Below are 15,055 nucleotides of genomic sequence, written 5' to 3'. Positions count from 1 at the left end.
GCATTCTGGAATTTGCTTATGAACCTTGTAAGTTCAGACGTAGACTGCTCCCTTAGTTCACATAGCTATTTCGTTGTCTTTCATGCCTCCTGATAAATTTTTCTCTACAAGCCAGTGATGAAATTTGAACTTTACTTCCAAGGGAGTGTTTCTGTACTAGTCATCCATTATACTGAGACATTTGCTAAACATTGACTGACAAATGAATCTACAGAAAGTAATCCAGAAAGAAATAATTTGGTCTCTCCTACAGTATTAAAATCTCATATTTTAGAAACCATCTTACTAAAGCTATACAGTTTTCTACCGTATAAAGTGAGGATGATACTGTCTATGTCTTAGGGTTATTGAAAAAAATCAAACAAACTAATATAAATTAAAGCGCTTTGTAAACCATAAAATGCTGTACAGTTTAATATTAATTCTGCTGTATCTCACATGATAGCAATTAGAATAACCATTGGTATATGGAAGTATATATGGAAGTATTTGTTCCCTGGATTCACAAATACCATGGTTTGTTTCTCTTGGTTTGCTAGAAGTTGGCCTCTCACGGCTGAGGGATGGGGCAAAAGGGAATGCTGTTTTTTGGGGTGCTGAAAGAAGCAATGTTGTCCACAGCTTATAATGTTTCTTTAAAAAAATTCAGATTTGGTGAGCTTTTATTTTAAATGTGACTCAAGGCTCTGGAAATTTTCTGGATTTTTAATGAGTTTGGTTTTTGGTATATACTTTCTGAATATAATATAAGACATAAATATATCCTGGCTACTGAAGGAAACTTAGGTGTAATATTCTCAGTGAATCATTATGTTCAAAACCGTGAAATTTATAGCTACCCTCGATTCAGCACTGTATTAGTCATCCCTTACTTATGTAGGCTATTACCTCAGGAATTCCTGGGTTTGGGTCCAGCTCTGAGCAGTCCGCTTCCTGGACTAATGAAGTTCCAGAACAGCTCTCAATTTAATAGACATTTATGGAGCACCTATTGTGTGCCACACATTGTGATAGGCTCATCTCAACATTCTTATCCAAATATTTTCAAGTTTCAAATAAGATACAAATACTTGAATACTGTTGGTAATGAAATATCCAATTATTAGAAAAATAATACCTGAGTAAATATGTGAATGTGGTAAAATAAGACAAGAGATTTCACTTATGTTCAGAATCCTAGGGCTTCAGTGTTGTAATTCGATTTTTACACTGTTCAATGAAATGCCACATATAGAATAACTGGGTGAAATTATTAACTGATGGTTCTGGGAAATCTCCAATCACATGTCTGTCTCTTGATCTCTATACTCATCTCTGAGCTCCCAAAGAGCAAGAATTATAGCAACTCACATTTATTAATGGCTTACAGTGTTCATCATAACAACTCCATAGCAACTAATAGAGGTTTAGCAACTTATTCAAGATCACACAGCTAGTAAGTGACAAAGCTCGTTTTCAAAACCACCTCAGCAGGACTTTACAATTAATGTTCTTTCCCACGATGCCATCCTATTCCCCGGGACCCAGCACAGTCATCTGGCTTAGTAGGTACGCTGTTGATGCTGGAATAAATAATGGATAACTTTCTTCTACTTTGCTTGGCCAGAGACTTCTTGTTATTATCTAAAATGATTTTCCTTTTTAGTTTTTAAAAACAGATTTCATTTGAAAATATTAAAACTGGCTTACACTGTATTCTGCAATAAAATCCGTTTTTACTTTTTCTCCCTTGCAGCCTTTCATCATGTTTCTGTTTACCCAAAGAAGGAGCTTCCTTTTTTCATCCATTTCACAGCAGGACTGTGTTCTTCTACAGCAATGATAGCCCTTCTCACACACCAGTTTCCTGAAATCATGGGTGTTTTTGCTAAAGCTGTAAGTATGATCTCAAGGACTTGTGTAGAGTATTTGTAAAACACACAAGAAACCATCTCTGATGTGTTTGTGCTAAACCAGTTGAGCAGTGGGGGATACTTGTTAGAGTTAATTACAGGAATTGATTTGTAAAGTTGCTGCCATAAATATGTCAAACATAAGGTTTTGGTGATTTGAGCTATATTTTTGTTGCTTAAAAGTTTGAAGAAAACAATGGCATAACATTATAAAGTTGGTCTTTGTAGATCATTTTTGGTGGTAAACATAGCACTTATTACTAGTTAAAGAATAATCCAGTTCTTTTAAATGCGTTTTCTTTGGCATTTAAAAAAAAAATTCCCTATTTTGTAAACAAGCCTCTTGATTTTTCCATTTAAATGAAATCATTAGTTCTAAGGATTTGCTGAACTTTAAACTCAAGAGTGCAACTAGGATGGAGAATAAGTAGGTAAGATGGAACAGATAGGACGTTTGCCCTGTGTACAGAATATGCCTCTTTACTCAAGGTTCTCCCTCTTATCCTATCTGTATGTTCCTATTGACCTTCTCCAACCTGGGGTCTAGAACCACGTTTATACCTTTATTTTCATGTTCACCCTTTAGTTTTGAACTGCTTCTGCATTTCCTGACCCAGGTCTAGGAAATACTCGAGGACTGATATTAGAGAGGCTATCCCATGATTATTTACTCTTCTATATAATCTTATAATGCCATTGGCTAAAGGTAAAATTACCAAAGAAAAGTCCCTTAAGTGTCCAAACCTTTTTAAAAATGTGTCTTGTACATCTTTGCGTTTTTACCAGGCAATGAGAGTTTAAGCCCAAAAAGAAAAATGCTGATTTATTATGTTCCCAAATAGAAGAGTACTGAGAACTGTACAAACACTAGTCCTTACTTGGTAATGTAATTTCTGTATCTTTCTCTAAATGCCTCCATTCTAACTCCATTTCCTCACAATTTATTTTCCTGCCTTAAGAATAGTTTATTTTGTGCCTTAAAGATTAGTTGGTTTTCTTCTGGCACCAGTAGTAAGAGCACTGGTTTCCCTTTTTCCCTGAAGGTCAACTGTATAATGTGTTAAGTTGCCACTGGCTACAGGCCTAGGAGTCTGAGACCACACTCGATTTTGGGTCAAGCTTCAAGAATGACTTTCCACTATTGTTTGGGGAGTATAGCTATTTGGGTTGGAAGCTGACTATCCTATTTTCTTTTAGTGTAAAAAAGAAACTTAGTGATCATACTATAAACTCTGTTGTTTGCAGTGGTGCTGATTGAGGAGTGAGTGTATCTCAAACTGAAATGACCTTACTGTGTAATTTTGCATGGAAAAAAATTGGACTAAAAAGGGAATCCCATCCTTTAACAACTGGACAAAAATATGTAGCTGTGTATTGTGATCACAGGCAAGCAAAGACAGAGGTAGTCCTCGGGTCTCTGTCAGGGCAGTGGGAAGGAGGTGAAACAGAGCCAGGAGGGAGCTCGAGAATGCGGAGCAGATGTGTCGCAGTTGCTAGCAGCGTACTTCCGTGTGAGGTACTGGCTGGCGTTACGTGGAGGGCACTCCCGGCTGCTCTGTTCTCTAGCTGCAGTGTATGGGGTCTGCCTTTACCCCCAGATCACTGACGCACCCGAAGCGCCTCTAAGGTACCACAGCACAAGCTCCTGAGCACTGCTTTAGCAGAGTCTGAAACTAACTGGTCATTCAGTTTTAAGTGGAAGCTTCTTTTTTAGGTCAAACGTTATTAATTTACTGTGATGGACAATAAACAGGCATTTATTTACTATCTTTTGGTATTTTGTGTAGTTGGTGGTATATAGTGTTAAAAATATGCCTGACAGCAAACTTTTACAGCCAATGCCTGTGGCCTCTACGTGTACATTTTAAGTTCCTAAAAGCTGAGTATTTACCGACAGTATCTGCAAACCAATATTTGGTATGCAGCAGTTCCAAGGGCAGGTTCCATTTAAGGATTAATGGAAAATGATTATGGTATTGGCAGTCTCCATCGTATAACGTATAAATGCCTCAACAGCCAGCCAGCAAGGGAACAAGAGGCTCAAATCCTACTTCTTCACCACTTAATAAAGTGTGGTCTGTGCACTAGGTGCATCGCCATCGATGACCCGGGAGCTTGTTAGAATTGCAGAACCTCAGGCACCACTCCAGACCTCGTGAATCTGCATTTTAACAAGATCCCCAGGCAACCCTACATGCTCATTAAAACTTGAGAAGCCCTGCTCTACCCTCCCCCCCACAAGAGGAATTTAGAATGCCTGGAGAGGGCCATCTTATCAAGGCAGAGAAGGGGCAGCATTGCTGAGTGGGGATGAGCGTAGGCTCTGGAGCCAGACTGCTTTGCTTTGAATTCCAGCCCTGACACTTATTGGCTGTGCACCCTCGGGTATGTTACTTAACCTTTTCTCCCCTTCACTGTAAAATGAGAATAGTACTGCCTCGTAGGTTTCTGTGAGGGTTAAATGAGTTTAAAATATGTCAGGCGTTTAGAGCCATGTCCGCCCATAGTAAAAACGAGTTGAGTGCTAGCTGTTGTTGCCACCGTCATAGTCAGCGTCACCGCCAAAGTGCAGCTACCGTGGGAAACCCTGCCCCCTTCGTGTTTGGGGGAACTGTGTCCTACTAGGAAACTCACAATGTATTTCCCATAGAAATTGTAGTATAAATGGTGGTTGGTGCCATTGAAACAGTATTATTAGTACTATCCTCCTGGAACGTTGTGTGTATGTGGACCACAGAAAGTGGGGAAATGTTTCAAATTCTGGGCACTGGCAAACTGCCTTGCACCACAGAACCTATACTGGTAAGTTTTCAAACTGCCTATGTTAGGATTTTCAATGAAGTCAGCTGTTTGATGGCCAAACACAGTAGAAATCAATGAAGAATTTTCTTTCCGTGTTTCCCCGAAAATAAGACCTAGCCGGACCATCAGTTCTAATGCATCTTTTGGAGCAAAAATTTATATAAGACCCGGTATTATATTACGTTATGTTATATTATGTTATATTGTGTTATGTAAGACCCGGTCTTATATTAATTTTTGCTCCGAAAGACGCATTAGAGTGGATGGTCCGTCTGGGTCTTATTTTTGGGGAAACACGGTTGAAGCATGTTCTTCCATTTAGTAAGGCAAAGCTATTTAAGAAAATTTCTTCCATTGTTACCACTGTCTCTTCCTCATCTGATATCTTTTCATATTAGCTCACATGCTAGAGTAAATGCAATTTGAATTTGTTAAAATGCGTCCGTTAACAAAAATTGCTTTTTGTGGAGCAAGGCAGTAGGGATTAATGGTTTTTAATAATCCTCTTTGTGCATCAGATTTTGATCAATGGAAGGGAATGAACTAGAATGGTTAGTGGCTTTAGTTCCCCTTCCTTTGTATGGTATAAAGCTATGTGGAATAAGACTTCATTTGCAGCAAGTTAAGACTTCCTTTTTTTGCTGATTTTTCTCCTGGCTGAGATGAGAACTTAGTCTGACATTAGACATAGAGCAATGAAAAAAAATTACATAAATCCCTGGAGATGTGGAATGTGCTGATATTAGAGCTGATATTCTCCAAGGCCAGAATTCCTGAAAAAGGAAAATTTGCTTTTAAGTGGTAGGTCAGTTTCTCACCTGCTTTGATGCCTGCTGGGTTAAATATGAGAGTTCAAAGTAAGGGTAGCCAGCAAACCAAATGAACTGGAATCTGATTCTGCTTATCTGAAAGGAGCTTCTTTATTTAAGAGCAGAACTGCCCTCTCCTTAGAGAACCAATCTTCATCTATTCTGGCCCCTCTCATTTCTCTCTTGCAAGGAAAGCTTTCTTCTTAGTAAGCCTTGGGAGGGCGTTATCACAACAGTGAAAAGACTAGTGTTGGCCTTTGGGGATTTCAGGAACTTACACTGATGAATTCAAGCTTGCGGCATGTGACTTTAGTGCTCTGAATTCAGAAGTATGTTTGAATATAAAAATCCCTAGTTGGGTTTTAACTAAATAGGCAGGGCAGGGCAGCCTTTGCAGTGTTGGCAGAAAAGGTGTTATGGGGAAAGACAGGAATCAAAAAGATTCCCAAATAAATTGTTTGTTTCACTAAGACCAAACTTTGTGGAAATTTGTTTCACTGAACACGTAACTGTGCTGGGGTAGGAATGGGCCCTGTTTCCACATATTTCTACTAATCTTTATGTGGGAAAATGTGGTTGGTTGGACATGCCAGTGATGAATTTCTGAGCAACTCATAATTGGCTGGCTCCACCGTAACTAGGGCCTACAATCTGCCTGATTAATTCTGTAAGAACGACATTAGCCAAGTTGCATGATTTCCAAAGATATAGAAGGTCAGATGTTACACTAACGAAAGACCTCTCTACAAAATGTCTCACTGGGATTTCTTCAGCCCCTGCCCAAAAATAATGAACATTTTTCTCCCCAAATTACATTTTAAAAAATAATAACCAGATATAAATGCCAAATGTCTTTTACTGAATAGTGATAAAAATTTTTGAGGTTTGTCTACTATGCTCATCATTTTTTTCCAGGGCAAAGATTGTCTTCATAATGAAGCAAGCTGATAGAAAATTATAACTATATATTGATATATACCAGTAGAAAAAAATAAATATTATTTTTAAAGTTTCCTAATTTTTTATTGTCATAACCAGTGACATGGAATCTGTTCATAGGTGAAATTTTTTTTATATTCTCCATATGACTTCATTTATTAATACTAAAATCCTATGATAGTTGTATTTCTCTTTATGAAATACATAGGGCCACATGCAGAAGTTAAACTGACAATAAAATAAGTTTCTTCACTTTGTTTGAAAAGGGATTATTTTTCAAAGCTGTGAGACTTCTTTAGGTCATAAAAACTGATATAGTTTTTTAAAGTATCTTGAATTGTAACTAAGCTTATATTTCTGTAAAAGATTGTTCTGTAACCATGCTATTTCCACAGCAATATATCTGAGGTATTTCCCAGAGACTGTCCTGATAATAAAATGAGCCTACTGTGTGACAGGTCAAACTTTTTAAATGTTTACATTTTTGTTCCGTTGTTAGTGCCGCTGAAGTGTTTATTGGGGCGGTCTGGCATATTCCATTTTAAATTTTATTTATTCACTGAGATATTTGTAGCAAGAGAAAAGATGTTCTCTACTTTGTGTAAAGGTATTTCTCAGGCCTCTTCCTCACTGTTCTCCTTCAAAAAGAAGCAGATTGAGAGATTTGTGAAATTGCTAATGTTCTTCTTTATCCAAATTTTCTAAGTACTGAACACTTGAAAGGGAAAAAAAAGAATAAAAGATAGGGCCATGTGCTTTTTCATGTGTGTCTATATCCCTTCCCCCGGGCTGAACTCGGTTTTGAAGTTTGTGGAAAGCAGCCCCTTTCCCTGTTAACATGTGTCTGTCAAGTACGAAGTTCACAAAATCTCTCCCTGAATTTATTTGGCAGTATATTTAGTCATCTTTTCCCCTCAAAGTTAAAATCTCGGTGCCAAAGTTTGGGAGATCCTGTCAGTAACTGCTACTAATCTATTTATTGCTTAATCATTAGCACGTGGGGCAAATGGCCTGCGCAGCAGTTTTTAGAAGAGCTGTGTTTAGATACTGATGTAAATCGTTCATTCCAAACCCATGACACTATGTAGTGATATTAGAATGCACATTAGGAAATCGACTGATTTGTGTTTTAGAAAACATCTTTGTTTTTTTGCAAACCCAGCGTGGTCCTCTAAGTGGAGAGAAGAACGGGACACAGAGGAAAGTTATAAAGTGAGGAATAGCTTCCAGCTTTCTTCTTGAGTGTCATTTAGCTCCTTCTCCCACCAGAGTTCTCATGCTCAAAAGAACTAAATGAGTATCACTACTTAATATATTATAGTTCTAACCCAAGAATGATTCGGACTTCAGTGAGTTACCTTTTGTAAGTTTATACTTACACTCTCATTTATTCTTATCAGAGCCATTGGAGGACAGATTGTGATCTTCCCATGTTATGGATGGAGAAGTCTGAGGCATTAAAGTTAGGCAGTTTGCCTGAAATCACACACCAGATAGTCTTTTAGTCGTGATATATAAGCTTGGTTTCAATAATATGTCACTTCACAACTTCACGTCAAAGCAAGTACAAAAGAATACATTTCAAACCAAATACAGTCATGCTGAGGGGCTATAGAATGATGCAGTGGTGACGGTAAAGTGGTTTTGCTAGAGAAGTCTTCCTGGAGGAGATGCATTTGGAGAAGCGTTTTAAGCGAAGAGGCTGATGTGGCTTGTCAGAAAGTAGAAAGGGCACTTAGGGTGCAAATATGCTCACTGCAAAGGCAGAGACATAAGTAGACAAATAAGCTGCCTGGAGAACTCTTCATAGTCTAACCCTGTTTGATGAACTTGGATGCTTTAAAATAAGGAATGCACCTTTGCTTTTCTGTCTTTCAAACCGATTCCCTCTAATTTCATTCTTGTCCTTCCCAGTAAGCCACGTAAGAAAGAACACTGGTCATTTACATCACATACCCACATAACTGTATAAAAAGCTTCAGCCTCTCTGTCTCACACATACAGTAACACTAAAGAAACAGTAGGCATTGGTTTGTAATTATTCAGAGGGAATTTGGTTGACTCTCTGCAATGGTAAAAAAGAAAAAGTTTTAATATAAAGTACAAATGTATATCTTGTGTTTCAGCATCACTCTTTCAAAATCAAAGGGTTAGTTTGTGAAGGATTATGGGAGGCAGTTTAACTGAACAGAATAAACTTTTGGTCTAAAATATCATAACTGGGGTTTTTTGTTTTGTTTTGTTTTGTTTTTGCTAAAGTGGGAATTTTAGATAGCAGATGTACTTCTGGTAGTTGTACCAATAGGTAGGAAACTTGGGTGTGTTCCTTAAGGCTTATGAGGCCTCAATAAAAGATTGGCTGTTAACAGTATCCTTAATGAATTTGAGGGGAAAAATTAAATTATCTCTCTTAGTTCTGTGATATCATTAAGATTGCCTTTGGTCCATCTTGACAGCCAGCTCCAAGAAAAGAAATTATTTGGGCTTCTGATGATGCTCAACAAAATTAAGAGAACATGATATTCAGGGAAATTTAGACCACATAATCACCCTCTGACCTCATCCTGCAATTTCAAGCCTTCTGGAAATGAAACGTGTATGTACTATATTCAAAGTGTAGAAAAGGGCTATATTCCCACTGAGCACTCTTGCATATTACCAATGTGATACACAGAGAAAGAAGCAGTTTGGGGAAGAATTTAAGAAGGGAGCATAGTCTCACACTCTTTGTTAGTAGCATGCCAGCTCTCTTTTTCATCTATTCAGTATGCTGGAGTTCCAATTTATTTCTGAAGCCAGAGTTCAAGCTTTTACTCGCAGGTAGCAGCAGTTTACAATTAAATTTTAATCCCTCAGTGTTGTTAGACTCCTATCTAGAGTATAGCCACAACTATTCTTGGCAGGCAAATGCATTGCTGTTTTTCCTTCAGTCACAGTGAGATAGAAGAATGTTCTCTGGCTGGGGTGTGGATGAAGGACTTCACTAATCTTATACATAATTCATCCTGGGTTGCTGGGGTACTCAAAGTTGAAACTTTGCCCTCTGATAAAATTCAGCTTGATTTTTTATTTACTTGACTCTGATCCCTTTGGGGTTTAGCCCTTATTGGGAGCCCAGGGATTCTAATTCAACCAAGCCCTAACTGTATAGACTTTTCTTATTAATCTGCTGTTGGTGTATTTTAGCTATTGTAATACCGCCTTGGAAAAAATAAAAAATCTGCACTAGAACATGTTGTTCAGAGTCTTGGATACCCTGAAAAGATTCTTCTTTTAGTATTGGCTTATAGAATGGAAGGACTCCAATAGGGCTTATCTTAATTTGTTTTCAAAGTTTAGTTTTTAAAGAGCCTCGGCATTGAAAAATATGTTAATTATTGTTCTGTAACATGCAATAATATGGTAATGATTATTCTGTAACATACTATAAGTTTTTAACATTTGAATTCATTGTATTAAGATGTTAATACTAATGAATTTGTTCATTCATTCATTCATTCATTCAATGAACAGAAAATTATTGGGCACCTTTATGAAGTATAAAATACAATCCCTGTTCACAAGTAACTCATAGTCTAGTGGTAGGGGGTCTGAGGCAGGCAAGAGATGTTTTACATTAATATAAGACAGAGGCTACTGCCACAACAATAGCCTAGTTCATCCTTGCATATTTATTCATTTGATTAGACGTGACTGATTAGTTATTTTCATGTGACTCACATAGATTTAGTGACCCAAAAAGTCAGTCTAGACTCATAGAAGACTTTTCCTTTGAGAAGAATTTATTTGGTTGGGATTCCTTTCAGTCAAACAAGAGAGGTAGAACATGGTCTCTTTTTTGTTCTTTTTCAAATATGACACATGGAGGGCTTTCATCATTACACTTAAATGGCAAAGTTCATATTTTTGTAAATAGTGGTATTCATTATATTTATCTGAAGTTTAGAATTTATCAAAAACGAAGCACTCCACAATTCAAAATGTAAATAAGAAGTGTCTCGCCTCAGAGTCACATAGCAGTTGCCGTAAGACAAAAGCCTCTCATACATTTTCAGCTTCTTCTTTTATATCCTCTCATTGCTAATAATCACTGAGTAATAAGAGCCAAGGGCCATCCTGGTTTAGAGAATGAAGCAGTGTGATGTCATTACGAAGCAGAATGGGATAGCAGAGTTAGGACCAAAATTACTTGGCCCTTTGGACATGTGAGAGAGATTGGGAAAAGAGCCCCTCAGAATTTCCCAGAGCCCACTGTTCATGTCTGCAGTCACCGATTTTGAAAATAGGCACGTATCATGTTAATTTAAAAAACAATAAAAGGATACTGAGTTAAGGCACTTAAATAAGACCCCTCTTCCCCTCTCTTCCCAGCTAAATTTTGCTGGTCAATTCTACATCCTGGACAATTCTACCTTTTTACAGGGGGAAGCATCCGAAAGGGCACAGTCATTTACTGGGTTGTGAGGAGCCCACTCTCATCCTTTCCCCTGTGTTTCTGTTTATACTAGATCATGTCTGCTAATGGTAGGTCGCTAGAGAAAGACTGAAGTTAACTCTGGGCCCCTGAGTTCCTGGGAGGCTACCACCTACTCCTGTAGGACTGGGACAGAGATAACGAACAGTTACTTAACTTTCTTTTTTTTAACTTTTATCTTTCAGATGGCATTGAAAGTAACCGTATCTCTTGTTTGGCCTCAAGCTCCTTATTGAATTTTTTTTTAATTGCTTTTGAGCAATAACTTTTCCCTGGTTGCTGATTTAACCAGTCATACAAGTTGAGACTTCTGTCTCTCTGCCTATTTTATAATAGCTGCTCTGGGAGAACAGATGAAAAATAATAAGTCAGTTAGATATTTTATGAGTATTGAAATCCTTTCCATTCAGAAATGTAAATAAAATAACCAGCATGAGCAATCAGCTTATGTCAGATTCCATGGGTTTATGTTACATAGGGAAATTATAGTGCAACCTGAAACATGCTTCTTAATGAATTCATAGTTATGCCACAGTTGAATGTAAACCCTTGAGCTTTTCTATTGTGAAGGGTTTCAGAAATCACCTTTTATAAACTGCCTAGGAAAGGAAAGGAGGAAAAAGCTAAGATGATACCAACAAATGCTGTCACTGTTAAGTGGCTGCCTCCCTTCCAACACCAAATTGTGCCAGTTCAATAAAGCAGAAACTTAGGGCACTGCTCACCTTTTGGCTTATGTACTGATCACAAATATGAAAAACATATATCCTAATATTCTGTTTCTGAAAGTGGCACCAGGAAAGTGCTGTGGAAGAAAAGGGTTGCCCTTGTGGTTTTGTCTTCAGAGGTTTGGGGAGCTCAGTGAGGAAGGATGACAGAAGCCTGGTAAACAGCTCTGCTTTACGCTCGACAGATGCAAGAAGCCAGGGACCTAATTGAAAGTTACGAAATTGGAATTTGTCTCTTGTCTTTGGCTGTGTTGTAGCAGCCTGTAGTGCTCAAGAATTGTCTTCTAACTTACTGCTGAACTGGTTTTGCAGTCTCTAAAGCTCCTTCGTAGCTCTCTTCCTATTCACTGTGCCTCAGGTGTGATGAATCTGCTAGCCACAAAAGTTCCGTGTGCCAAATAGGGGACCTGTCACGTTTTAAGGTTGGGAGAGAGGGTAGGAAGCATGTATTTTCTATTTTAAATTATTCCTTTTTTACATTGTAATTTCTTAAGAGTTTGGCTTGATTTATGCCAGGTTCTGGGCCTGTAAGCCTACATTAATGCATCACAATTCTGGATGTGATATTTGATATCTCTTATTTAGCTCAGAATCTCAAATTTTAGGGAGCTATAGTTCATGGTACTTCATATTTTGTTGAGCTTTCCAGTGTAGCGCTCTCCCCTCTCTCCGTAGCTAGCTCTCGTTTAGTCCCTGTGTGTGTGACAAATGGACTCATCGGTGCTTTCCCATCGGTGCCCTGGTGTTACTGACATAGATCAAGACGCTGTGGCTCTATAGGGGACTCTGAACCATCTGACAGTCTAGGCACATGCAGTCACCTCGCATTATTGAAGCCCTGACCTCAGCATTCTAATTTCTCGGTATTCCCCAATGTATATAATATGTACTTGCTTGAAATTCCTTATGTATTGCTTGCACATTCTTGCTTCTAACTCAGCTCCTTCTATTTAGAATGCCTTCCTCTGAATGTCCTCAGCTTGCCCATACCTTACCTTTTAAAAATCCAACTCAAAAGCCACCTCTGGTAGAAGAGCCGATTAATGTCCTTCATCTGATTCCTTTATTCCGAGACTTTTCAGTCTGTTACTTAAACTGTTCTGTCTCTGTAATGATTGCTTCTATATATTGTCACCTGACAGCATGATGATTCTAGGAATGATGTTTCTCCTCTATCCCCGTCTTTATTATACACAAACATTTTGAAGGCCACTGGCAACCTTTTCGATTTCCTCTGAGTTCCCTTCCACTTTCTATACTCTTTCCCTTTACTTCGTAGATACATTTCCGGAGAAACAGGCCGTATGCTCAGGGCTTGGCCGCTACTTCAGCACGTGTGTGGCAGCCTGCTGAAGAGGTTCCTTCAATTGGGAAGGATTTAACTCTTTGGTTCAACATTTTCTGCATTCTATTCAGATACCTTCAAGATGTACATGTGGGACCAGCAGTGGGTATGGAGATGGGAGTAGAGAAATTTCCACTGAAAGCCAAGTTAGCTTTTTCCTTCCTTTTTACACAAGACCTATGAAGCTGCTGTCGTCAGCAGCTCACCCAACACTCTCCTGCTCTGCCTCTTTTCCAGGAGTCAGGGTTAGTTTAAGAAAAAGCCTCTTGCTAGAAGCCATGACCTCGTACTTTTATCCCCTCCATCTGGTGTGTGGCCTCATGGGGCTGTGCTGCTATGCAGGAGGTGAGCAGTGGAATTCTTCAGATGATGACTTCTGAGCCCACATGCGGAGGCAGGGGGGTGGGGAGCAGGGAGAGCAGCGAGAGCCAAGATCGATGGACCAAAAAGTCAGGCTTGCTCTGGGAGAAATCCTGCCTCTAGGTAGACTGTTTTCATGGGGTGTTCTTCCCCAAGCTCCAGTGGGGGCCCAGGGCAGGGAGCTGTAGCATCCCAGGTCCATGATTGATGAACACTGTGTTCCTGCAGTTTTCCCTCCTGCCTTCACAGTTGGGGTGCGGGATAGGTAGGCTATGGAAGGGCTTTGCTGTCTCTAACAGAATGCATTCCACTGTGGAACAGGGAAGGGTTCCCCTTGCACACATCATGTCTTGGAGCTGCTTTGTCTCACTGTCTTGGACCCAAACAGAAGTCCAGATTTTGAATGAGGGTGGGATGGGGGGTTGAGAGCAGCAAAAGTTTTTGATCAAGTGAAAATCTGTTGTTTGCCTCATCTTGCAGGGGTTGCTCTGCAGGGTAGATATTCCTTGCCTTGGTGGAGATAAATTGCCTGTCTCAGCTAGAAGCCCCAGGACCTTTACTAGGCTATGAGTAGGCATCTTGCCTGGGATAGGATGGTTTCTCAGCACTCTCATCCCCTGTTCTTCCTTTCCTAGCCCAGGGGTTTGACAGCATTTTTAAAAAGAGTGAAGTCTCAAAGGAAATTCTAATACATACTTTAAAAGCCCAAAGCCTTAATAACTTCTTCTCATGGCTTCTTATGACTACTTCTACTCTGTCTACACATTTAGCATCACTTTAAAAGAACTAGATAAGGGGTGGCCGGTTAGCTTAGTTGGTTGGAGGGTGGTGCTGGTAGCGCCAAGGCTGCCAGTTGGTCCCCGCATGGGCCACTGTGAGCTGCGCCCTGCTTAAAAAATAAATAACTAAATAAATAAAATGAAAGAATTAGAAAAAACTAAAGCAAATTTTTAAGTGTTAACTTGAAGAAGAAAAAAGGAATAGAAAGAACGAAGAGCCAGAGTTGATTCGATGTGGACTACTTGGTATAGTGATCATTTGGTGATGGTGGTAACTGAGGCAGAAAGGGGATTTGCTGGTGAGGCTAGGGAAGGCCGCGGCTGTTCCTTTACAAGTTCTGCCCAGAGAAGATTTCCTATCGACTTGTGTGCTGAAGCTGCTGAGACCCTGGCGCCTCCAGCCCTCGGCATTCTGTCTTTGAGGAGCACGGAGGATTTGCAGTCAGAAGCCCTAGGTGTGAGTTCCGGCCGAGCCGCCCAGTATCCATGTGACTTTGGATAAATCACTGAGCCTCTCTGAACGGCACCTGTGCAGGGAGTGTGTCTCCTATGTCACAGGTTGGTGTGACAATTACACATATGCTACCGCATTTTGTACATAACAAAGCTTTCTATGAGTATCAGTTACTCTCAAGGAAGCTGCACCTTGAAAGTTGTCGAATAGGACAGCTGTGGATTAAATTAGTCCTTTTTCTTCACTTAGCTTAGCCTTTCTGTTTGGTCAGGTCTGCTTATAGGACCTGATGGTGTTGAAATAAAGTCACCAGATTCGGGCTCCTTTTGGTCAAAGAAAGGGAATGCCCGTGTTCAGCTGCGCCATCCGTAGACTCACAGGCAGAATGGAAGTGAGGGCAAAGGCAAGTTTAAGCCAGGATACTTCAGTTCCCTTGGTTCCTCAAGTCCATGGTGACTACGTCTTAAGTAAAT

General features: G+C 39.5%; 1 protein-coding gene across 4 annotated transcripts in view; it reads left to right on the top strand.

Moving 5' to 3' along the window:
• The window catches only part of ST7L (suppression of tumorigenicity 7 like), a 122,550-nt gene that overhangs the window by 59,331 nt on the left and 48,164 nt on the right, over window positions 1-15,055 (top strand). For 2 of the 4 annotated variants that reach the window (XM_019730418.3, XM_019730415.3), the window contains 2 exons: window positions 1,736-1,875; window positions 11,102-11,630. In XM_019730418.3, coding sequence (XP_019585977.3) covers window positions 1,736-1,875; window positions 11,102-11,152 — 191 coding nt within the window. In that variant the 3' untranslated portion in view covers window positions 11,153-11,630. Of the gene's footprint in view, window positions 1-1,735; window positions 6,538-11,101; window positions 11,631-15,055 lie in introns of those variants that run through there. The other 2 variants (XM_019730417.3, XM_088799489.1) reach the window with 2 other exon arrangements.

Source organism: Rhinolophus sinicus, chromosome 7 (assembly GCF_057876585.1).
Source record: "Rhinolophus sinicus isolate RSI-liver-muscle chromosome 7, RSI-T2T, whole genome shotgun sequence".
Classification (NCBI taxonomy): domain Eukaryota; kingdom Metazoa; phylum Chordata; class Mammalia; order Chiroptera; family Rhinolophidae; genus Rhinolophus; species Rhinolophus sinicus.
This window is presented reverse-complemented; position numbering and strand designations above follow the sequence as displayed.